The following is a 25,761-nucleotide window of genomic DNA, read 5'->3' as shown; positions in this document are numbered from 1 at the left end:
TTTTCATTTTTTCAGTAAATGTCAGGAAAAATTGTAGTGCTTGATACTGGTTTTTTTTTCAAATTCTAGTGTTAAACTTAGGCGTGAAATTTAGTCATTTAGTGTAAGATTTTCGATTTTGATAGGCTTAAACTCTGTCCGCGAGCCTTTTTTTGGATCAACCTTTTAGCTTTTCAAAGTAAGATAGTTCGCTAATGAAGGATTTTTCCCAACTTTCTAACGCACATCACCGTGAGCGATATATCATAGTTTTGTCAGAATTTGCGTTTTCATTTCACTATTTTAACTGCCGGCTGACCATTTTTCAAAATCAACGAGTGAAATCTAAGGCTAATACTAGCATTGTGGATCGATATCCCTGGGTTTAATAGGAATACCGGCATGGCTACAGTGTTGCTAGAACTTCAATATAGCAAAGAAATTCCCAGGCCTATAGCGCTCCTACTGATCATGTTTAACCAGAACACTCAATTGGGGATTTGGGCTACCAAATCGCTGGTCGGGCAATTTGCTTTCAATGGAAAATTGACCTGGATAAACAACAAAGGAAATATCGACTATTTCTGTTGGTTGCTCTCGAGATAAAAGTACCGAGTTAGACATTTTCGGAGTATGAAGGGAAAAAGGGTAAAATAAAACGGAAATTCTAACAAAACTATAATATATAGACCCACACGATGTGCTTTACAGAGGTGGGAAATATCTTTCTTTAGCAAACTATATTAGTTTGAGACGCTAAAAATGAATTCCGTAAAAAGCTCGCGTGCGAACTGAAGGCCTATAAAATCAAAAATATCACACTAAAAGACACAATTTGATGCTTAATTTTAACACCAGGATTTGTAAAAAAATCTATATCCAAGCACAAAGTTTTTAACTGACATTACTGAAGAAGAAAAAAATATTGCTTTATATTTGACCGGAAAATTAATTTCATAGCAAAAAGGTGTAGGCCTATCTCTGAATTGTGCTGATTTTAACATGTATCGATCGACTTTCAGCGCGACTAAGCATTTCTAAAGAATCGGTTGTCCAGGCTGCTAACTGTAAGATCCGCGAAGTGAGGAGGTATAGTCGTACTGTAATTGCGTTGTGATATATTTAAGCCTGTGAACGTTGTTTATTGACATTCTGAAATTAATTATTGGCAGTATTATGGCTGTTATGGCAATTGTTGTCCAATACATGCCTAAGGTGAAGAGAAAGAACTAAAAACCAATACAAAAACGTCATAAGAAAAAAAATAGTTTTCCGAGTAGAACCGGAAAGTGGAAAATCTACCTTGATATAAAATTTGTCAAAAGTTTTTTCAACCATAGTAACTCTATGTTACCCTGGTAGTGTTGGTCTCGTTCGTATTTTGGGCTCACGGTTGTTTGATGTATATATAATTGGCTTCATTATTAACTAAATGCCAACTATAGATGGCGCTATTTATTCTAAATCATATTTCTTTATTATTTTGCAAGGGGTATGTGATTAATACTGCCATAAAACAGCTGGAATAGGTAAAACAAGCAAGAAGGAAATTTTATAAACATATTTCATCAAACAAAAAAAGGAATTAGTTGTATCAAAAGCTTAAAAGAGTAATTTCCAGTAACTAAATAGCGCCACCATTTTTGTCATTAATAGATACATTTTATATCCGAAAAAGCTAAAAAAATGCTGTAAAAGTGAATAATTTTGTAAAAGAGGGGAAATTAAAGCTGAGAATGATTCAAAAGCATCTTAACAAAATTAGCATGATATCGCCTTTAGCTGTTTAAGCCTAAAATTTGGGTGTATATGATATTTTGTTTGAAAAACTAATAAATGATCCCATCAAACAACCGTGCCGGCTATCGGTGTAGATTTCAAATGCAATCACCCATTTAGGTAACCCTATTTGAAATTCACACTCCCTGTGTGGGAGAATAACGTCATATCTTCCATAGGGGGTGTATGGATTTCAAGTGGAATAGCTCACAGTCATTAACCTTCAGAATAGTTCCTGTTCATGTGGATTCATTTTTAAGTTGGTTTATCACGGGATATCACGGTCAAGTTATTTATAAACGCGGATCATTGGGCATCTGAACAACTTTGTTGCGCGTTGTACAATAAATATTCAAAACGTTCACAGACTTTTGAGGAACTTTCAGAAATTTTAGAAGGAAATCAATAAATATCAGTCGTATTTTGACTTGAAAACATGCTGCCCAACACAATCCTTATCGTACCGGGAAATCAAAACTTAACCACAGAATTTGCAGGATTTACCCAATTTTGAGGAAGACTAAAATAAACTTAAATTTGTACAAAGTAGCCTACTGAATTTGGAAGTCTGATATATATTATGTAAAACATTTCACCATTATTTCTCCATACAATATTCCCCACTCTACTTTGCAATTACAAATTCAAATATGCAGTTAAGATGCAAATAATTACGGATAAAAGTACAAAACCAGCGAGGCCTTGCAGTTTATCTGTAAAATCGAATAAAGAAAATTGCTGACTATTAAATGTCAAACCCATATAAGAATAACACATCAATTCTTCACTGATGTAGGTGGCCATATTAAACCAGATCATAGTACGACACCGTTGCCTCTTTTCGTGTGGATGTCGAGCGGAGTCGAAACTTTCAAAACGAACAATAATTATGTTTAAAATTATTCTAATTCATTGTCATATTTGGAATCTGCATGACAATTGCATTAAAATGAGTCAAAACATGCCTAGTATTTGGTCACTGGATCATAAGGTAACCCTAGAAATGTATGGAAGATTTCTCAAAACAAGTCCTGTGTTTGTGTTTAAGCAGGTTACCGTGTGCAAAGTATTAATGTATTATATTTAGGTTAATACAATAATCCCCTGTCTTGTTTAGATTATGGCTCTACGGTTGATATGCCAATACCCTTGATAACGAACTCATTTATAAGCATACCATTAGCTGTTATATTGGTTACATTAAGGCTACATTAAATGCAAACTATATCTTTGAGTACGACGCAGTTTAATGGTAACGAAAAAAGGGGTTGGGTGGAGTAAGGTCTGGGTGCTTAATCTCGCCGATAAAGTCTGCGGCGTGCCCGCAACCCAAGACGCAGGCCCAAGCCGATGCGCCTATGCTGAGAAATAAAATACTGTTGCGATATGCACTAACAAAATGTGTGTCTGCTCGATGAAAAGCCATGTTCAGTCACCCGTTCATCGGCTTGATCGGCCCAACTCCTACATTTCTCGCAACCGGCTTATAACACTTGACAACAATACCCTTGCAAATTAGTGTCCTTGAGTGCGTTGATTATTTGCCGGATTATATCGACTGATCCGCAAATTGCTCACGGTGAGTAAACTCAAGTACGTACTACAATAAACATTAATATAAAGGTTTTGAGTAATGAATGGCAAACCGCAGAGCAAGAAGATGGCAAGATGTTGCGAACTCGATGCCCATAACTGCTCGCGAATTCGCAACCAGGTATATGGCTACACTATATTAATTCATCGGCGTGCTGCGGCTTGAAACTGCAAGACGCAGTAGAGCCATCGAAATGCTGCGAGACGACGCAGAGGTAATCGGCGAGATTAAGCACCGGGTCCTAATGGCAAAAAGGGTGTTGAAGCGCGAAATGTAAATGAATAAGTCAGTAATATGCTATATTTTATGTGATTTTAAATTACAACATTGTTTAGAATTGCAACATTGTTGTTAATAATAATAATACATGCATCTAATAGAAGATTTATTGGCAAAAAAAGGATAAAATGTCATTTGAAAATCTTCCTCTTTCATCTGTTGCTTCTTGAGAATTTTAAAATGCAATTGCGCGTTTGGAAGACAATGCATGTAGTACAGTTGCAGGTGTAGAAACATCTATTTTGACGTTTAATATTTCCATTTTATGCCGATACAAAAGCTAGTCACACGATCCTGTTAAACTAGATTAACTTTGACTCGGATGAATTTCATACAGCAATACGTAAGCGTGCCTTTTCGATATTATGTATAATGCGTATGATGCGCTCTTATGGACCGCGATCCAATCAGATATAGATTTGGCTTGAGCGACACCAGTACGGTGTAGACGGCGCATCACAGAAATTACCAAGATCTACAATTATTCCACATTAATTTTAATCTGAATAACTAAAAAAAGTCCCGTAAGAAAAGGGTATAAGGATCATATAAATGTACTTCACATGTTTAATTCTTTATCTTTGCATTACCTTCCTTTCTAAATAACATCTACTTGCTACAACCGACCTTTACAATGCACAAAGTGTGTAAAAAGGAAAATATATTACTTGACTTCTAGTATTTCATTTTTCATAGAGACAAGGCTGAGTTCTATAGCCACTTCCAATTATCCGACGGATGTCTCTACCTCAACATACGGAAAGACTATTGAGTATGTCCACCGGGCTAGCGGCAATTTGTAACAGTATAACACTGGTTTGGCTACTCTACTCTCAGGCAATGCGATCTCCAAGTGTACTACAAAGACAACTTAAAGTGATATGCGATCCTCTGTCTTTGTATTTGTTTGTGTTAATTCTTGAATTACACGCTGTTTGTAAACATCATTTAGCACAGATGAAACCTTTGATCAAGATTTTCTTTTAAATGCTAGGGTTTTCTTAAGTGCCTCGTTCAGTATATACATATCAAAAGTTGTTGTTGCTTTTAAGAGTGTTTGCTTCAAGATTGTGTCTTAGACATGCAACAATAGGATAAATTACAACATTTGGTAGTCGTGTAGCGTCAAATGAAAGATTTAACACACAACGATGGATGGAGGTCGATCATCTTAATCTATTTTAACAAACAGTACAGCATTTTACAGTGCTATTATAAACAGTTTTCAACCACACACCGCATACAAACCGCTAAAGAATAAATGATAATGGCTTTGCCCATAAATACGTGCGAGCAATGCAATTAATTGCAATAAAGAACATGGAAATGTGTGTAAAAACACATCGTAACTACAAATAAATTTGAAAGTAAATGATATTATAGGTCAGTCGTTAAGGTTCTCAATATCAATGGAAAATAATAATGGGCTATTCCAGTTGAAATCCATACACCTGCTCTTTAAGATATGACGTTAATCTTTCACACAGGGAATGTGAATTTCGAATGGGGTTACCTGAATGGATAACGCCATTTGAAATCTACACCCCCTGTGTGGAAGATTAAGGTCATGTGTTCCATAGGGGGAGTATGGAATTCAACTGGAATAGCATCCGGGGAATAGCACAATGTTATCTAACCTTCTCCAACATAGCGGTATTGTACAAAACGTGTCGATTTTCTGAAACATTTATCAAATTCTCATATCTCAAGTATTGTTATACTTAAAATCTACATTAAATTACATTTAATTTATTTCAAATGAGCACAAAACACGTCAATGTTATTGATATAGCTCTTTCCACTTTGGACAGAATTTTATAATAAACTTATGGACAGACGCTTCAATGGGAATGCTAACATCGGCGCAGTGTGTGTTCTCATACGGAATGTACAGCATCTTTTAGATCTGATCATACTACAATTTATTGGTGCAATATTAAATCATCCGAGGAGTAAATTTACGGCCTGCTGCTTTCGAGATAGCCACTTTTTATAAAAGCTTATTTCACTATCTGACCACTGGTATCATGTTCAATCCATCAAACATGCATTCTACCATACACCTCATAAGCTGTTAACGTGGTTAAAGGCGTTTTATTGTATTATAAGCTTAGTGCTAAAAACATTCAGTCTGTTGTTTTTGTCGTATGTGTGTGTGTGTGTGGGGGGGGGGTGTGGGGGTGTGGGGGTGTGTGTGTTAGTTCCATAAATTAAGTGTTAGCTGGATAGAGTATCGCAAAAAATATTTTAAATTGAAACATAACATTAGCTGAACCAACTTGACAACTTCAACAACATCGTAAAACATAAATTCCGTACCAATCAGGTTCTGTTTCATTTTATTTGCAGAGATAATATTGATGCAATGTAGTCGGTAAATAATACCAGAAATAGAAATTGATTCTGTACATTTCCTTGTGGTAATTGCTAGGAGTCAAATGTACTCGATACTGTTATCAGAGGTAGCACTAGGACTGCCAGTGCGTAAGTATCACACTCGACGGAACCGGTTATGTGTTATATAAGAGTTATGTTTAAATAAATTCAGGTACAATAAATATTCAATTTAATTTAATTTTGTTGAAGAAAAGAGAAATTATGAGAGCAAATCAGTAAATAATATTAGCAGTCGTATTTTGACTTAAATACATGTTGCCCCACAAACGGTGGGGCAACATGTATTTTGACATGTATTTTGACTTAAATACATGTTGCCCCACAAATATTATACCTTACCACAATCAGCATGTAGCACCCATGTGGTTATGGTTCAATCTGATATGTTTGGTCACAGAACTTTTGTGTATGTTTGATGTCAATTTGTGATTTAATTGATGTTTAATGATTTATGTATACTTGTTCTAATTTTTCCAATCATGTGTTTGTGGTTTGCTTTTTTCAATAAAAACACAATGACAAAAAACATTTTTGACTTATTCATTTGATTTAATCATGTCAAAATGGAATTCTTGACCATATTGTTTTTTAACATGTGAATTACATACACTGTATACAAAAATTGGCCTTGAAAATTGCAAGTCAATTCTACCTGTCTGATTGCTGCAATTTAATTACTATAATAATTATTATTACTAATTGCAATAATATCAAATAATTACAAAGTCCATGTCATATGTATGCATTCTCGGAAGAATATAACGATGCAATTATTCAACGTACGTCTCACTTTTAGTTTTAAAAATAGTAGCTGTACCCTTGAACCAATCTTCAAAAAGATGTCTTCGACAACACATGCGTGGATTTTCTTAAGTGATTCTCAGTTCGTGTTAATGCCTAAGATCCTCGAAGTGATGAGGTATAGTCGTACTGTAATTGCGTTTTGATATATTTAAGCCTGTGAACGTTGTTATTGATATTCTGAAATTAAATTATTTGGCAGTATTATGGTAGCTGTTATGTCAATTGTTGTCCAATACATAACAATGCATAAGGTGAAAAGAATGAACTAAAAACCAATACACTAAACGTTGTAAGAAAAGAAATTAGTTTTCAGAGTAGAGCCGGAAAGCGGAAAATCTACCTTGGTATTAAATTTGTCACAAGTTTTTAACCATGATAATTCCCAAGATAATCTATTGCCTGTTGTTACCCTGGTAGTGTTGGTCTCGTTCGTATATCGGGCTATCGGTGTAGATTTCAAATGCAGTCACCCATTTAGGTAACCCTATTTGAAATTCACACTCCCTGTGTGGGAGAATAACGTTATGTCTTCAATAGGGGGTGTATGGATTTCAACTGGAATAGCCCTCTCCTCATAATAGTCCTGTTCATGTGGACTAATTTTTGAGTAGGTTTATTATCAACGATATCACTTTTGTTTAATTTAGATGGTCAAGTAATTTGTAAACCCTGATCGTTGGACATCTAAAGAACGTGTTGTACAATAACGCGTTGTACAATAAATATTCAATATATTTAGTTTTGTTGGAGTAAAAATGTTCACAGACTTTTGACAAATTTTCAGACATTGAGCTAATCAATAAATAATATCAGCAGTCGTGTTTTAGCTTGAAAACATGTTGCCCCACAAAATCGTTATCACATGGTAGTATTCCCGTACCGGAAAATCTTTCAACAAAACTTTGCCACAGAATTTGCAGATTTAAACGATTGTGAGGAAGACTAAAATGAAATTTAACTTTGTACAAAGTAGCCCACTGAATTTGAAAGTCGGATATATATCAATATATGTAAAATCTTTCACCATTATTTCTCCATAAAATATTCCCCCCACTCTACTTTGCAATTACAAATTCAAATATGCAGTTAAGATGCAAATAATTCCGGATAAAAGTACAAAACCAGCGAGGCCTTGTAGTTTATCTGTAAAATCGAATAAAGAAAATTGCTGACTTTTAAATGTCAAACCCATAAGAATAACACATTATCAATTCTTCACTGATATAGGTGACCATAATAAAACAGATCATAGTACGACATCGGTGCTTCTTTTCGCGTGAATCGAAACTTTGATAATGTTGCAATAATTAAGAATTATTCAAATTCATTGCTATATTTGGAATCAGTATGAAAATTACAATAAAATGAGTCCAAACATGCCTGTATTGTGTCACTGGTTCTAAGGTAACCCGGAAATGTTTGGAAGATTTCTCAAAAACAAGTCCTGTGTATGTGTTTAAGCAGGTTACCGTGTGCAAAGTATTAATGTATTATATTTAGGTTAATACAATAATCCCCTGTCTTGTTTAGATTGTGGCTCTATGGTTGATATGCCAATACTCTTGATAATGAACTCATTTATAAGCATACCATTAGGTGTTATATTGGTTACATTAAGGCTACATTAAATGCAAACTATATCTTTGAGTACGACGCAGTTTAATGGTAACGAAAAAAAGGGGTTGGGTGGAGTAATGGCAAAAAGGGGTGTTGAAGCGCGAAATGTAAATGAATAAGTCAGTAGTATGCTATATTTTATATGTGATTTTAAATTACAACATTGTTGTTAATAATAATACATGCATCTGATAGAAGATTTATTGGCAAAAAAGGATAAAATGTCATTTGAAAATCTTCCTCCTTCATCTGTTGCTTCTTGAGAACTTTAAAATGTAATTGCACGTTTGAAAGACTATAGTACAGTTTTAGGTGTAGAAACATCTATTTTGACGTTTAATATTTCCATTTTATGCCGATACAAAGGCTAGCCACATGATCCTGTTAAACTAGATTAACTTTGACTCGGATGAATTTCAGACAGCAATACGTAAGCGTGCCTTTTCGATATTATGTATAATGCGTATGATGCGCTCTTATGGACCGCGATCCAATCAGATGTAGATTTGGCTTGAGCGACACCAGTACGGTGTAGACGGCGCATCACGGAAATGACCAATTATTCCAAATTAATTTTAATCTGAATAACTAAAAAAGTCCCGTAAGAAAAGGGTATAAGGATCATATAAATGTACTTCACATGTTTAATTCTTTATCTTTGCATTACCTTCCTTTCTAAATAACATCTACTTGCTACAACCGACCTTTACAATGCACAAAATGTGTAAAAAGGAAAATATATTACTCGACTTTTAGTATTTCATTTATCACAGAGACAACGATGAGTCTTATAGTCATTTCCCATTATCCGGCGGATGTCTCTACCTCAACAAACGGAAAGACTATTGAGTATGTCCACCGGGCTAGCGGCAATTTGTAACAGTATAACCCTGGTTTGGCTACGCTACTCTCAGGCTATGCGATCTGCAAGTGTACTACAAAGACAACTTAAAGTGATATGCGATCCTCTGTCTTTGTATATGTTTGTGTTAATTCTTGAATTACACGCTGTTTGTAAACACCATTTAGCGCAGATGAAACCTTTGATCAAGATTTTCTTTTAAATGCTAGGGTTTTCTTAAGTGCCTCATTCTGAATATCAGGAGTTGTTGCTTTTAAGAGTGTTTGTTTCAAGATTGTGTTTTAGACATGCAACAATAGGATAAATTACAACATTTGGTAGTCATGTAGCGTCAAATGAAAGATTTAACACACAGCGATGGGTGAAGGTCGATCATCATAATCTATTTTAACAAACATTGCAGCATTTTACAGTGCTATTATAAACAGTTTTCAACCACACACCGCATACAAACCGTTAAAGAATAAAATGATAATGCCTTTACCCATAAAAACGTGCGAGCAATGCAATTTATCGCAATAAAGAACATGGAAATGTATGTAAAATACATCCTGACTACCAATGAATTTGAAAGTGAATGATATTATAGGTCAGTCTTTAAGCTCAAGGTTCTCAATATTGAAATAATAATGGACTCTTCCAGTCGAAATCCACACCCCTTATGGAAGACATGACGTTAATCTTCCACACAGGGAGTGTGAATTCCAAATGGAGTTACCTGAATTGATGACTCCATTTGATATCTGCACTACTTTTGTGGAAAATTAAAGTCATGTCTTCCATAAGGGGAGTATGGAATTCAATTGGAATAGCATCCGGGGAATAGCACAAAGTTATCTAACCTTCTCCAACATAGCAGAATTGTTAAAAACGTGTCGATTTTCTGAAACATTTTTATCAATTTCTCAATTTCAAGTATTGTTATACTTTAAATCTACATTAAATTACATTTAATTTATTTCAAATGAGTACAAAACACGACAATGTTATTGATATAGCTCTTTCCACTTTGGACAGAATTATAATAAACTTATGAACAGACGCTTCAATGGCAAAGCTAACATCGGTGCTGTTTGTGTTCTCATACGGAATGTACAGCATCTTTTGGATCTGATCATACTACAATTTATTGGTGCAATATTAAATCATCCGAGGAGTAAATTTACGGCCTGCTGCTTTCGAGATAGCCACTTTTTATAAAAGCTTATTTCACTATCTGACCACTGGTATCATTTTCAATCCATCAAACATGTATTCTACCATACACCCCATAAGCTGTTAACGTGGTTAAAGGCGTTAGTGCTAAAAACATTCAGTCTGTTGTTTTTGTTGTATGTTGGTGTGTATGTGTGTTACTTCCTTAAATTAAGTGTTAACTGGATAGAGTATCGTAAAAAATAAATAAATTGAAACATAACATTAGCTGATCCAACTTCACAACTTCTAGTTTTTTCTCATTTGCAGCAAAACATCGTAAAACATAAATTCCGTAACAGTCTGGTTCTGTTTAATTTTAGAGATAATATTGATGCAATGTAGTCGGTAAATAATACCAGAAATAGAAATTGATTCTGTAAATTTCCTTGTGGCAATTGCTGGAGGAGTCACATTTACTCGATACCATTACGAGAGGTAGCATTAGGACTGCCAGTGCGTAAGTATCACACTCGACGGAACCGGTTATGTGTTATATAAGAGTTATGTTTAAATAAATTCATGTACAATAAATATTCAATTAAATTTAATTTTGCTGGAGTAAAACTTTGAAAAAAATTCAGAAATTATGAGAGCAAATCAGTAAATAATATTAGCAGTCGTGTTTTGACTTAAATACATGTTGCCCCACAAGAGGTGAGGCAACATGTATTTTGACATGTATTTTGACTTAAATACATGTTGCCCCACAAAATCCTTACCACAATCTGCATGTAGCACCCATGTGGTTAACATTTTTGACTTATTCATTTGATTTAATCATGTTTATGGAATTCTTGACCATATTGTTTTTTAACATGTGAATTATATACAAAAATTGGCCTTGAAAATTGCAAGTCAATTCTACCTGTCTGATTGCTGCAATTTAATTACTAGAATAATTATTATTACTAATTGCAATAATATCAAATAATTACAAAGTCCATGTCATATGTATGCATTCTCGGAAGAATATAACGATGCAATTATTCAACGTACGTCTCACTCTTAGTTTTAAAAATAGTAGCTGTAGCCCTTGAACCAATCTTCAAAAAGATTTCTTCGACAACACACGCGTGGATTTCTTAAATGATTCTCAGTTCGTGTTAATGCCTAAGATCCGCGAAGTGATGAGGTATAGCCGTACTGTAATTGTGTTGTGATATATTTAAGCTTATCGATATTCTGAAATTAATTATTTGGCAGTATTATGGCTGTTATGTCAATTGTTGTCCAATGCATAACCATGCTTAAGGTGAAAAGAATGAACTAAAAACCAATACAGTAAACGTTGTAAGAAAAGAAATTAGTTTTCAGAGTAGAACCGGAAAGCGGAAAATCTACCTTGGTATCAAATTTGTCACAAGTTTTCAACCATGATAATTCCCAAGATAATCTATTGCCTGTTGTTACCCTGGTAGTGTTGGTCTCGTTCGTATATCGGGCTATCGGTGTAGATTTCAAATGCAGTCACCCATTTAGGTAACCCTATTTGAAATTCACACTCCCTGTGTGGGAGAATAACGTCATGTCTTCCATGGGGGGGGGGGGGTGTACGGATTTCAAGTGGAATAGCTCATCACCATTAGCCTTCACAATAGTCCCTGTTCATGTGGATTAATTTTTGAGTAGGTTTATTATCAATGATATCACGGTCAAGTTATTTGTAAACGCTGATCATTGGGCATCTGAACAACTCTGTTGCGCGTTGCACAATAAATATTCAAAACGTTCACAGACTTTTGAGGAACTTTCAGACATTTTGGAAGGAATCAATAAATAACAGTCGTATTTTGACTTGAAAACATGCTGCCCAACAAAATCCTTATCGTACCGGGAAATCTTTTAACAAAACTTTGCCACAGAATTTGCAGGATTTACCCGATTTTGAGGAAGACTAAAATAAACTTAAATTTGTACAAAGTAGCCTACTGAATTTGGAAGTCTGATATATATTATGTAAAGCATTTCACCATTATTTCTCCATACAATATTCCCCACTTCTGCTCTGCAATTAGAAATTCAAATATGCAGTTAAGATGCAAATAATTCCGGATAAAAGGCCTTGCAGTTTATCTGTAAAATCGAATAAAGAAAAATGCTGACTTTTAAATGTCAAACCCATATAAGAATAACACATTATCAACTCTTCACTGATGTAGGTGGCCATATTAAACCAGATCATAGTACGACACCGGTGCTGCTTTTCGCGTGGATGTCGAGTGCGCGGAGTCGAAACTTTAAAAAATGAACAATAATTATGTTTAAAATGATTCTAATTCATTGTCATATTTGGAATCAGCATGAAAATTGCATTCAAATGAGTCCAAATATGCCTAGTATTGGGTCACTTGTTCTTAAGGTAACCCTAGAAATGTATGTAAGATTTCTCAAAAACAAGTCCTGTATATGTGTTTAAGCAGGTTACCGTGTGCAAAGTATTAATGTGTTATATTTAGGTTAATACAATAATCCCCTGTCTTGTTTAGATTATGGCTCTATGGTTGATATGCCAATACCCTTGATAATGAAGGCATTTATAAGCATACCATTAGGTGTTATATTGGTTACATTAAATGCAAACTATATCTTTGAGTACGACGCAGTTTAATGGTAACGAAAAAAAGGGGTTGGGTGGAGTAATGGCAAAAAGGGGTGTTGAAGCGCGAAATGTAAATGAATAAGTCAGTAGTATGCTATATTGTATATGTGATTTTAAATTACAACATTGTTGTTAATAATAATACATGCATCTGATAGAAGATTTATTGGCAAAAAAGGCTAAAATATCATTTTAAAATTTCATCTGTTGCTTCCTAAGGTATTTTTACATAGCTTGAGAACTTTACAATGTAATTGCGCGTTTGGAAGACTATAGTACAGTTTTAGGTGTAGAAACATCTAATTTGACGTTTAATATTTCCATATTATGCAGATACAAAGGCTAGCCACATGATCCTGTAAAACTAGATTAACTTTGACTCGGATGAATTTCATACAGCAATACGTAAGCGTGCCTTTTCGATATTATGTATAATGCGTATGATGCGTTCTTATGGACCGCGATCCAATCAGATTTGGCTTGAGCGACACCAGTACGGTGTAGACGGCGCATCACGGAAATGACCAATATCTACAATTATTCCAAATTAATTTTAATCCGAATAATTAAAAAAAGTCTGGTAAGAAAAGGGTATAAGGATCATATAAAGGTACTTCACATGTTTAATTCTTTATCTTTACATTACCTTCCTTTCTAAATAAGATCTACTTGCTACAACCGTGGCCTTTACTTAACTTTTAGTATTTCATTTATCACAGAGACAACGATGAGTCTTAATAGTTGTATCCCATTATCCGGCGGATGTCTCTACCTCAACATACGGAAAGACTATTGAGTATGTCCACCGGGCTAGCGGCAATTTGTAACAGTATAACACTGGTTTGGCTACTCTACTCTCAGGCAATGCGATCTCCAAGTGTACTACAAAGACAACTTAAAGTGATATGCGATCCTCTGTCTTTGTATTTGTTTGTGTTAATTCTTGAATTACACGCTGTTTGTGAACACCATTTAGCGCAGATGAAACCTTTGATCAAGATTTTCTTTTAAATGCTAGGGTTTTCTTAACTGCCTCGTTCTGTACATATCAAAAGTTGTTGTTGCTTTTAAGAGTGTTTGCTTCAAGATTGTGTCTTAGACATGCAACAATAGGATAAATTACAACATTTGGTAGTCGTGTAGCGTCAAATGAAAGATTTAACACACAACGATGGATGGAGGTCGATCATCTTAATCTATTTTAACAAACATTACGGCATTTTACAGTGCTATTATGTACAGTTTTCAACCACACTCGCATACAAACCGCTAAAGAATAAAATGATAATGGCTTTGCCCATAAAAACGTGAGAGCAATGCAATTCAGTGCAATAAAGAACATGGAAATGTGTGTAAAATACATCCTGACTACAAATAAATTTGAAAATAAATGATATTATAGGTCAGTCGTTAAGGTTCGTAATACCAATGGGAAATAATAATGGGCTATTCCAGTTGAAATCCATACACCTGATGATGGAAGACATGACGTTAATCTTCCACACAGGGAGTGTGAATTCCAAATAGGATTACCTGAATTGATGACTCCATTTGACATGTTTGATATCTACACTCCTTTTGTGGGAAGTTAAGGTCATTCCTTCCATAAGGGGAGTATGGAATTCAAATGGAATAGCACAATGTTATCTAACCATCTCCAACATAGCGGTATTGAGCAAAACGTGTCAATTTTCTGAAACATTTTTATCAAATTCTCAATTTCAAGCATTGTTATACTTTAGATCAACATTAAATTACATTTGCAAATGAGTACAAAACACGTCAATGTTATTGATATAGCTCTTTCCACTTTAGACAGAATTTTATAATAAACTTATGGACAGACGCTTCAATGGCAAAGCTAAACATCGGCGCAGTTTGTGTTCTCATACGGAATGTGCAGCATCTTTTGGATCTGATCATACTACAATTTATTGGTGTAATATTAAATCATCCGAGGAGTAAATTTACGGCCTGCTGCTTTCGAGATAGCCACTTTTTTTTAATAAAAGCTTATTTCACTATCTGACCACTGGTATCATGTTCAATCCATCAAACATGCATTCTACCATACACCCGATAAGCTGTTAACGTGGGTAAAGGTGTTTTATTGTATTATAAGCTTAGTGCTAAAAACATTCAGTCTGTTGTTTTTGTTGTATGTGGGTGTGTGTGTGTGTTACTTCCATAAATTAAGTGTAGCTGGAGAGAGTATCGCAAAAAATATTTTAAATTGAAGAATAACATTAGCAGAACCAACTTCACAACTTTTTTTCTCATTTGCAGCAAAACAGCATAAAACATAAATTCCTTAACACTTTGGTTCTGTTTCATTTTATTTGCAGAGATAATATTGATGCACTGTAGTCGGTAAATAATACCAGAAATAGAAATTGATTCTGTAAATTTCCTTGTGGTAATTGCTGCAGGAGTCAAATTTACTCGATACCATTACGAGAGGTAGCACTACCAAAATCGACGTGAGGCGACGAAAGCAAACCTTTGAGCGACACCAGTACGGTGTAGACATGGCGCATCATGGAAATGACCAATATCTACTATATTTCCACATTAATTTTTAATCTGAATAACTAAAAAAAAGGCCCGTTAGAAAAAGGTATACGGGTACTTCACGTGTTTAATTCTTTATCTTTGCATAACCATCATTTCTAAATAAGATATACTTGCTACAACCGTGACCTTTACAATACACCAATTGACTGTGTAAAAATGAAAATATATTACTTGGCTTTGAGTATTTCATTTTTCTTAGAGATAACGATGAGTCTTACGGTCATTTTCCATTATCCGGCGGATGTCTCTACCTCAACATACGGAAAGACTATTGAGTATGTCCACCGGGCTAGCGGCAATTTGTAACAGTATAACACTGGTTTGGCTACGCTACTCTCAGGCAATGCGATCTCCAAGTGTACTACAAAGACAACTTAAAGTGATATGCGATCCTCTGTCTTTGTATTTGTTTGTGTTAATTCTTGAATTACACGCTGTTTGTAAACACCATTTAGCGCAGATGAAACCTTTGATCAAGATTTTCTTTTAAATGCTAGGGTTTTCGTAAGTGTCTCGTTCTGTATATACATATCAGGAGTTTTAGACATGCAACAATAGGATAAATTACAACATTTGGTAGTCGTGTAGCGTCAAATGAAAGATTTACCACACACCGATGGATGGAGGTCGATCATCATAATCTATTTTAACAAACATTACAGCATTTTACAGTGCTATTATAAACAGTTATAATGACTTTACTCATAAAAACGTGCGAGCAATGCATTTCAGTGCAATAAAGAACATGGAAATGTGTGTAAAACACATCGTAACTACAAATAAATTTGAAAGTAAATGATATTATAGGTCAGTCGTTAAGGTTCTCAATATTCAATGAGAAATAATAATGGGATATTCATGTTGAAATCCATACACCCCTTATGGAAGATCCCAGCAAACACAAAACGTTTTTGACATCATTCGCAAAAGGTTCGACAAGGTTACCGGAAAAATGTCGGGTGATAAAACGTTTACATAACATTAAAAAACATTTTTTTTGATAACTGAATGCAAATATTCCAATATAATGTTATTTATGTGTTAACAAAATATTAGGTAAAAAAAGACAAAATGTTTTAAAACGTTTTCATGACCTTTATATAACCCGACATGTAATGTTTTTAAAATGTTCTTACCAAAATCAAAACCCAAAATGTATAACCTGTTTAAAATGTTTTAAAAACGTTTTGTGTTTGCTAGGATATAACCTTAATCTTCCACACAGGGAGTGTGCATTTCAAATTGGGTTACCTGAATGGATGACTCCATTTGAAACCTACACCCCATTTGTGGAAGATTAAGGTCATGTCTTTCTTAGAGGGAATATGGAATTCAACTGGAATAGCATCCGGGGAATAGCACAATGTTATCTAACCTTCTCCAACATAGCAGAATTGTTAAAAACGTGTCAATTTTCTGAAACATTGTTATCAAATTCTCAATTTCAAGCATGGTTATACTTTAAATCTACATTAAATTACATTTGCATGAGCACAAAACACGTCAATGTTATTGATATAGCTCTTTCCACTTTAGACAGAATTTTACAATAAACTTATGGACTGGCGCTTCAATGGCAAAGCTAACATCGGCGCAGTTTGTGTTCTCATACGGAATGTGCAGCATCTTTTGGATCTGATCATACTACACTTTATTGGTGCAATATTAAATCATCCGAGGAGTAAATTTACGGCCTGCTGCTTTCGAGATAGCCACTTTTTATAAAAGCTTATTTCACTATCTGACCACTGGTATCATGTTCAATCAATCAAACATGCATTCTACCATACACCCCATAAGCTGTTAACGTGGTTAAAGGCGTTTTATTGTATTATAAGCTTAGTGCTAAAAACATTCAGTCTGTTGTTTTTGTTGTATGTTGGTGTGTGTGTGTTACTTCCTTAAATTAAGTGTTAGCTGGATAGATTATCACAAAAAGTATTTCAAATGGCAACATAACATTAGCTGAACCAACTTCACAACTTGTTTCTCATTTGCAGCAAAACCTCATAAAACATAAATTCCGTAACAGTCTGGTTCTGTTTCATTTTATTTGCAGAGATAATATTGATGCAATGTAGTCGGTAAATAATACCAGAAATAGAAATTGATTCTGTACATTTCCTTGTGGTAATTGCTAGGAGTCAAATTTACTCGATACTGTTATCAGAGGTAGCACTAGGACTGCCAGTGCGTAAGTACTACAATCGACGGAACCGGTTATGTTTTATATAAGAGTTATGTTTAAATAAATTCAGGTACAATAAATATTCAATTAAATTTAATTTTGTTGGAGTAAAACTTTGAAAAAAAATCAGAAATTATGAGAGCAAATCAGTAAATAATATTAGCAGTCGTGTTTTGACTTAAATACATGTTGCCCCACAAGAGGTGAGGCAACATGTATTTTGACATGTATTTTGACTTAAATACATGTTGCCCCACAAAATCCTTACCACAATCAACATGTAGCACCCATGTGGTTATGGTTCAATCTGATATGTTTGGTCACAGAACTTTTGTGTATGTTTGATGTCAATTTGTGATTTAATTGATGTTTAATGATTTATGTATACTTGTTCTAATTTTTTCCAATCATGTGTTTGTGGTTTGCTTTTTTCAATAAAAACACAATGACAAAAAACATTTTTGACTTATTCATTTGATTTAATCATGTCAAAATGGAATTCTTGAACATATTGTTTTTTAACATGTGAATTACATACACTGTATACAAAAATTGGCCTTGAAAATTGCAAGTCAATTCTACCTGTCTGATTGCTGCAATTTAATTACTAGAATAATAATTATTATTATTACTAATTGCAATAGTATCAAATAATTACAAAGTCCATGTCATATGTCATTCTCGGAAGAATGTAACGATGCAATTATTCAACGTACGTCTCACTCTTAGTTTTAAAAATAGTATCTGTAGCCCTTGAACCAATCTTCAAAAAGATTTCTTCGACAACACACGCGTGGATTTCTTAAGTGATTCTCAGTTCGTTTTGATGCCTAAGATCCGCGAAGTGAGGAGGTATAGTCGTACTGTAATTGTGTTGTGATATATATAAGCCTGTGAACGATGTTTATTGATATTCTGAAATTAATTATTTGGCAGTATTATGGCTGTTATGTCAATTGTTGTCCAATGCATAACAATGCATAAGGTGAAGAGAATGAAATAAAAACCAATACACTAACCGTTGAAAGAAATGAAATTAGTTTTCAGAGTAGAGCCGGGTAGCGGAAAATCAACCTTGGTATCAAATTTGTCACAAGTTTTCAACCATCATAATTCCCAAGATAATCTATTGCCTGTTGTTACCCTGGTAGTGTTGGTCTCGTTCGTATTTTGGGCTATCGTTGTAGATTTCAAATGCAAGCACCCATTTAGGTAACCCTATTTGAAATTCACACTCCCTGTGTGGGAGAATAACGTCATATCTTCCATAGGGGGTGTATGGATTTCAAGTGGAATAGCTCACAGTCATTAACCTTCATAATAGTCCCTGTTCATGTGGATTAATTTTTGAGTAGGATTATCAATGATATCACGGTCAAGTTATTTGTAAACGCTGATCATCGGGCATCTGAACAACTTTGTTGCGCGTTGTACAATAAATATTCAAAACGTTCACAGACTTTTGAGGAACTTTCAGAAATTTTAGAAGGAAATCAATAAATATCAGTCGTATTTTGACTTGAAAACATGCTGCCCAACAAAATCCTTATCTTACCGGGAAATCAAAACTTCACCACAGAATTTGCAGGATTTACCCAATTTTGAGGAAGACTAAAATAAACTTAAATTTGTACAAAGTAGCCTACTGAATTTGAAAGTCTGATATATATTATGTAAAACATTTCACCATTATTTCTCCATACAATATTCCCCACTCTACTTTGCAATTACAAATTCAAATATGCAGTTAAGATGCAAATAATTACGGATAAAAGTACAAAACCAGCGAGGCCTTGCAGTTTATCTGTAAAATCGAATAAAGAAAATTGCTGACTTTTAAATGTCAAACCCATATAAGAATAACACATCAATTCTTAACTGATGTAGGTGGCCATATTAAACCAGATCATAGTACGACACCGGTGCCTCTTTTCGTGTGGATGTCGAGCGGAGTCGAAACTTTCAAAACGAACAATAATTATGTTTAAAATTATTCTAATTCATTGTCATAATTGGAATCTGCATAAAAATTGCATTAAAATGAGTCAAAACATGCCTAGTATTTGGTCACTGGATCATAAGGTAACCCTAGAAATGTATGGAAGATTTCTCAAAAACAAGTCCTGTGTTTGTGTTTAAGCAGGTTACCGTGTGCAAAGTATTAATGTATTATATTTAGGTTAATACAATAATCCCCTGTCTTGTTTAGATTATGGCTCTACGGTTGATATGCCAATACCCTTGATAACGAACTCATTTATAAGCATACCATTAGCTGTTATATTGGTTACATTAAGGCTACATTAAATGCAAACTATATCTTTGAGTACGACGCAGTTTAATGGTAACGAAAAAAAGGGGTTGGGTGGAGTAATGGCAAAAAGGGTGTTGAAGCGCGAAATGTAAATGAATAAGTCAGTAGTATGCTATATTTTATATGTGATTTTAAATTACAACATTGTTTAGAATTGCAACATTGTTGTTAATAATAATACATGCATCTAGTAATAGAAGATTTATTGGCAAAAAAAGGATAAAATGTCATTTGAAAATCTTCCTCTTTCATCTGTTGCTTCTTGAGAATTTTAAAATGCAATTGCGCGTTTGAAAGACTATGCATGTAGTACAGTTTCAGGTGTAGAAACATCTATTTTGCCATTTAATATTTCCATTTTATGCCGATACAAAAGCTAGCCACACGATCCTGTTAAACTAGATGAAATTGGACTCGGATGAATTTCATACAGCAATACGTAAGCGTGCCTTTTCGATATTATGTATAATGCGTATGATGCGCTCTTATGGACCGCGATCCAATCAGATGTAGATTTGGCTTGAGCGACACCAGTACGTTGTAGACATGGCGCATTATGGAAATGACCAATATCTACAATTATTCCACATTAATTTTAATCTGAATAACTAAAAAAGGCCCGTAAGAAAAGGGTATAAGGATCATATAAATGTACTTCACATGTTTAATTCTTTATCTTTGCATTACCTTCCTTTCTAAATAAGATCTACTTGCTACAACCGTGATCTTTACAATACACTAATTGACTGTGTAAAAAGGAAAATATATTACTTGACTTTGAGTATTTCATTTTTCATAGAGACAACGATGAGTCTTATAGTTATTTCCCATTATCCGGCGGATGTCTCTACCTCAACATACGGAAAGACTATTGAGTATGTCCACCGGGCTAGCGGCAATTTGTAACAGTATAACCCAGGTTTGGCTACTCTACTCTCAGGCAATGCGATCTCCAAGTGTACTACAAAGACAACTTTAAGTGATATGCGATCCTCTGTCTTTGTATTTGTTTGTGTTAATTCTTGAATTACACGCTGTTTGTAAACACCATTTAGCGCAGATGAAACCTTTGATTAAGATTTTCTTTTAAATGCTAGGGTTTTCTTAAGTGCTTTATTCTGTATATCAGGAGTTGTTGTTGCTTTTAAGACTGTTTGCTTCAAGATTGAGTTTTAAACATGCAACAATAGGATAAATTACAACATTTGGTAGTCATGTAGCGTCAAATGAAAGATTTAACACACAACGATGGGTGAAGGTCGATCATCATAATCTATTTTAACAAACATTACAGCATTTTACAGTGCTATTATATACAGTTTTCAACCACACACCGTATACAAACCCCTAATGAATACAATGATAATGGTTTTGCCCATAAAAAGGTGCGAGCAATGCAGTTCATTGCAATAAAGAACATGGAAATGTGTGTAAAAAACACATCCTGACTATAAATAAATTTGAAAGTAAATGATATTATAGGTCAGTCTTTCAGCTCAAGGTTCTCAATATTGAATAGGAAATAATAATGGACTCTTCCAGTCTGAATTCACACCCCCTTATGGAAGGCATGACGTTAATCTTCCACATAGGGAGTGTGAATTTCAAATGGGGTTACCTGAATTGATGACTCCATTTGATATCTGCACTACTTTTGTGGAAAATTAAAGTCATGTCTTCCATAAGGGGAGTATGGAATTCAATTGGAATAGCATCCGGGGAACAGCACCAATGTTATCTAACCTTCTCCAACATAGCAGAATTGTTAAAAACGTGTCAATTTTCTTAAACATTGTGATCAAATTCTCAATTTCAAGCATTGTTATACTTAAAATCTACATTAAATTATATTTAATTTAAATGAGTACAAAACACGTCAATGTTTTTGATATATCTCTTTCCACCTTGGACAGAATTTTATAATAAATTTATGGACAGACGCTTCAATGGCAAAGCTAAACATCGGCGCAGTTTGTGTTCTCATACGGAATGTGCAGCATCTTTTGGATCTGATCATACTACAATTTATTGGTGCAATATTAAATCATCCGAGGAGTAAATTTACGGCCTGCTGCTTTCGAGATAGCCACTTTTTATAAAAGCTTATTTCACTATCTGACCATTGGTATCATGTTCAATCCATCAAACATGCATTCTACCATACACCCCATAAGCTGTTAACGTGGGTAAAGGCGTTTTATTGTATTATAAGCTTAGTGCTAAAAACATTCAGTCTGTTGTTTTTGTTGCATGTGGGTGTGTGTGTTACTTCCTTAAATTAAGTGTTAGCTGAATAGAGTATCGCAAAAAATATTTTAAATTGAAACATAACATTAGCTGAACCAACTTCACAGCTTCATTTTTTTTCATTTGCAGCAAAACAGCATAAAACATAAATTCCGTAACAGTCTGGTTCTGTTTCATTTTATTTGCAGAGATAATATTGATGCAATGCAGTCGGTAAATAATACCAGAAATAGAAATTGATTCTGTAAACTTCCTTGTGGTAATTGCTGGAGGAGTCAAATTTACTCGATACCATTACCAGAGGTAGCACTACTCCCCTATCCAGAAAAATACAGTATTAATTTTTTGGGATTAAACAATGTTATCAAGTTCTGCCAAATGTAGCTCAATCCTAATTATCCATTTAGTACTAACTGGAAATAAAAGAAATATCGAAGACATGGAACAAGTAAGTATAAGCATTCAAAATCTTGAGTATATGCCAAAATGTTGCTGTCATTGTCACTTTTTTGTGTTATAATGAAATGATTGAAATAATTAAGAATGAAACAAGTCTTTTCCAAAAACATAACCTGAAAATAGTCAAGAAATTAGTCTTTTTGGCCCTTATTTCCAAAAAATTTGCTAAATATTAAAGTTTGACTTTTATTACAAGTTAGGACTAACTAAAGGATTAGGATTTAGCTATGCTTCATTTGGCAAAAACAGGATAATATTTTTAATCCAAACTTGAAAATTAGTGCTGTATTTTTCTGTAATAGGGAGTAGGACTGTCATTTCGTAAGTACCAAAATCGACGGAACCGGTTATGTTTTTATATCGGAGTTATGTTTTTATATAAGAGTTGTTGAACGCGATGATTTAATGAAGGTGTTACCAAAATGCATACCCTGCCCTGCCAACCAATCACAGAAGGTTTTTTTTATCAGGGGTGTAAACGCGATGCATTAAAAAGTTAAAGAATGAAGAATTACTAAAATTCGACACGTTGTCAAACAGTTTGATGAATTATAGTAACACAGTGATATGGATATGGTGTTGCATATTCGGTGGAAGTTAGAAGGTGATAAAAATCATTACTTTAATGTTTGATTTCGTCAGTTAATGTTTGCTTTAAGACGTCAGTAAGGTGATAGAAATCATTATTGGAATAATGGTATTTGATTTCAGTTTTTTTTTGAATAACTTAAATATTAAAGATATTCAAGCGTGTTGCTAAAATGATATATAATTCATTTAAAGATATTTGATGACTTTTATCGTGGAAAATCGGCATCAATTGTGTCACGCTGCATACTAGTATATCACATACCAAGTAATGATACATTGGGATATCAAATCAACCAATAGTTTTATCATTTGCTACTGAAAGTTATCCAATAAGTGAGTCCTCATTAGAATTATGCCAAGATGATTCATGTTACATTCAATAACATACATATACCAAAGTCTGCAGTTAAATGAAGTGGCTAAATATATCCAAAAGAGCAAAATTAGCAAATTGATTTTTGCTTAAAACTATAAAATTTCATTGCATTGACGAAAAATGAAACAAAAAATCGTAGAATATAGAAGAAAATGGAAAAGAATTAATAAATATGGAAGACTTACCCTACAACATAGACGATGATTCCAATTTGAATAACACGATTGATTAATCCAACTTTTTTACTTTTTATTTGCACCATCTTAGGCGTATCATAATCAAAGAAAGTATCCGAGGCTATGCCTATTAATGAACCTATTCGCGATCCCATGGTTGTTCGTCCTGTTGGCATCCTTTGCAATTATATCCTTCAAAAAAATTAATGCTAGGCTTCCAGCATCGGCATCACACACATAAATACATAGAAAATATACACACAAGATCCTTCCTGGTGAGAAAGTTCATCAGCTACATTGATTACCAAGTTTGGTGTTTCGTTTCGTTATACAATCCGTTTTCAAGATATTTTTCCAGTGTTATTTGCTTTAATAGGATGCGCTTACTTTTCCTCCGTTAGTTGACTACTTCAGCGCACTTGGGACTGGTTTTCCTTTTTTCTTCCAAGCAATGAGCGTGCTCATGATAATGAGTGCTACTTAAGTTAGTGAAGATTAAGTCGTGTTATTTGACACGGAGCTGGGGACACCACCTGTGGCGAGGTAAAGAGAAGCTATTATAAACGGAAACGAGGCCCGTTGGGGAGTGTTGAGTCGTGTCCCCGGAATTGAAAGCAACCGAATACGAATAGGGAGTTAGAGCCTGGTCGCCTGGAATAAATGGATGATATGAATTACTGGTAGACGTGGTGTCATGCATTCACGCCCTCTATCGATTATTCTTTCTGTCTGATCCATGACTAGCATTTTGTTCGTCAAAGTGAATTGCTCTGTATGCTCTAGCACTATGCTTATGTTGTTATTTTATTATATTTTGTGCTTTCATGTATTTGAATAGTGAAATAAAAGTGAAATTTACTGTCGTTTTTTTTTAAATACCATTTAAATGTATTAAGGAGTCGGTTTTGTGGGCCCTGAGCACATCAGACACACCAAATTGCATTCTGAATACGAGAAATGTCCTTCTGATATCAAATAATTTTGATATTTTGAAATTCGCGATATAATACAAATGTTATGATGTAAGTAAGTATATGTAGCTGGGAGGAAATGCCGTCCATCATATGGAAAATGTTGACATTTCACATTGAAGATATACATGTTCACCAAACATTATTTGATATCAGAAGGATATTCCTCGTATTCAGAATGCAATTTGGTGTGTCTGATGTGTTCTCAGGTCCCACAAAAATACTGTGCAAACGTCGCTATCCGAAACCTTAAGGCAAAACAAATGCATAATAGAAGCTAATAGAGGAGAACCTCATTTCACATATTTAAGAAAACAGACTTTTAAGTTATAACACTTCTTTTTTTACTTAAGTATCCAGTGATAAATTTCGAAAGGTTTTGTTTTATAATATATATACCGTAAAGAAAATAATGTATGTACTTGGTATAAATCAAGAGGCTGCCAGCCAAAAGGGTGTCTAGGTTTTAAGCGTCGCAAGAAGTGATCCATCTCATTGGCAATCGCTCGTCGCTGGTGAGTGAGCTGTGAAGACCCCATATCATGTAATGAATCATCTGCTTGGCATAATACTGCCTGCTGTAGAAGCGCCCTCCTCAATCGTAATTTTTGTTAGTCAAATGAATGGCGGGCGCCAACAGCTACAACAAGCAGAGGATAAGAATTGGTGCGCTTAAAACCATTCTCCGTTTGGTGATAAAAAAATGAGAAAATTCGATCAAAAGCGTGAATGTTGCCATAAAAATGGAACAGAATGCG

General features: G+C 34.4%; 1 protein-coding gene across 3 annotated transcripts in view; it reads right to left on the bottom strand.

The window, feature by feature from the left end:
• The window catches only part of LOC140164242 (P2X purinoceptor 4-like), a 194,108-nt gene extending 169,604 nt beyond the window's left edge, over positions 1-24,504 (bottom strand). For all 3 annotated transcript variants that reach the window (XM_072187506.1, XM_072187507.1, XM_072187508.1), the window contains exon 1: positions 24,042-24,504. In XM_072187506.1, coding sequence (XP_072043607.1) covers positions 24,042-24,208 — 167 coding nt within the window. In that variant the 5' untranslated portion in view covers positions 24,209-24,504. The remainder of the gene's footprint in view (positions 1-24,041) is intronic.
• Between the last annotated feature and the right edge of the window lie 1,257 nt (positions 24,505-25,761).

The sequence above is a fragment of the Amphiura filiformis genome, chromosome 11, assembly GCF_039555335.1.
Source record: "Amphiura filiformis chromosome 11, Afil_fr2py, whole genome shotgun sequence".
Lineage (NCBI taxonomy): Eukaryota > Metazoa > Echinodermata > Ophiuroidea > Amphilepidida > Amphiuridae > Amphiura > Amphiura filiformis.
The sequence above is the reverse complement of the archived record's forward strand: the minus strand, read 5'-3'. Positions and strand labels throughout refer to the sequence as shown.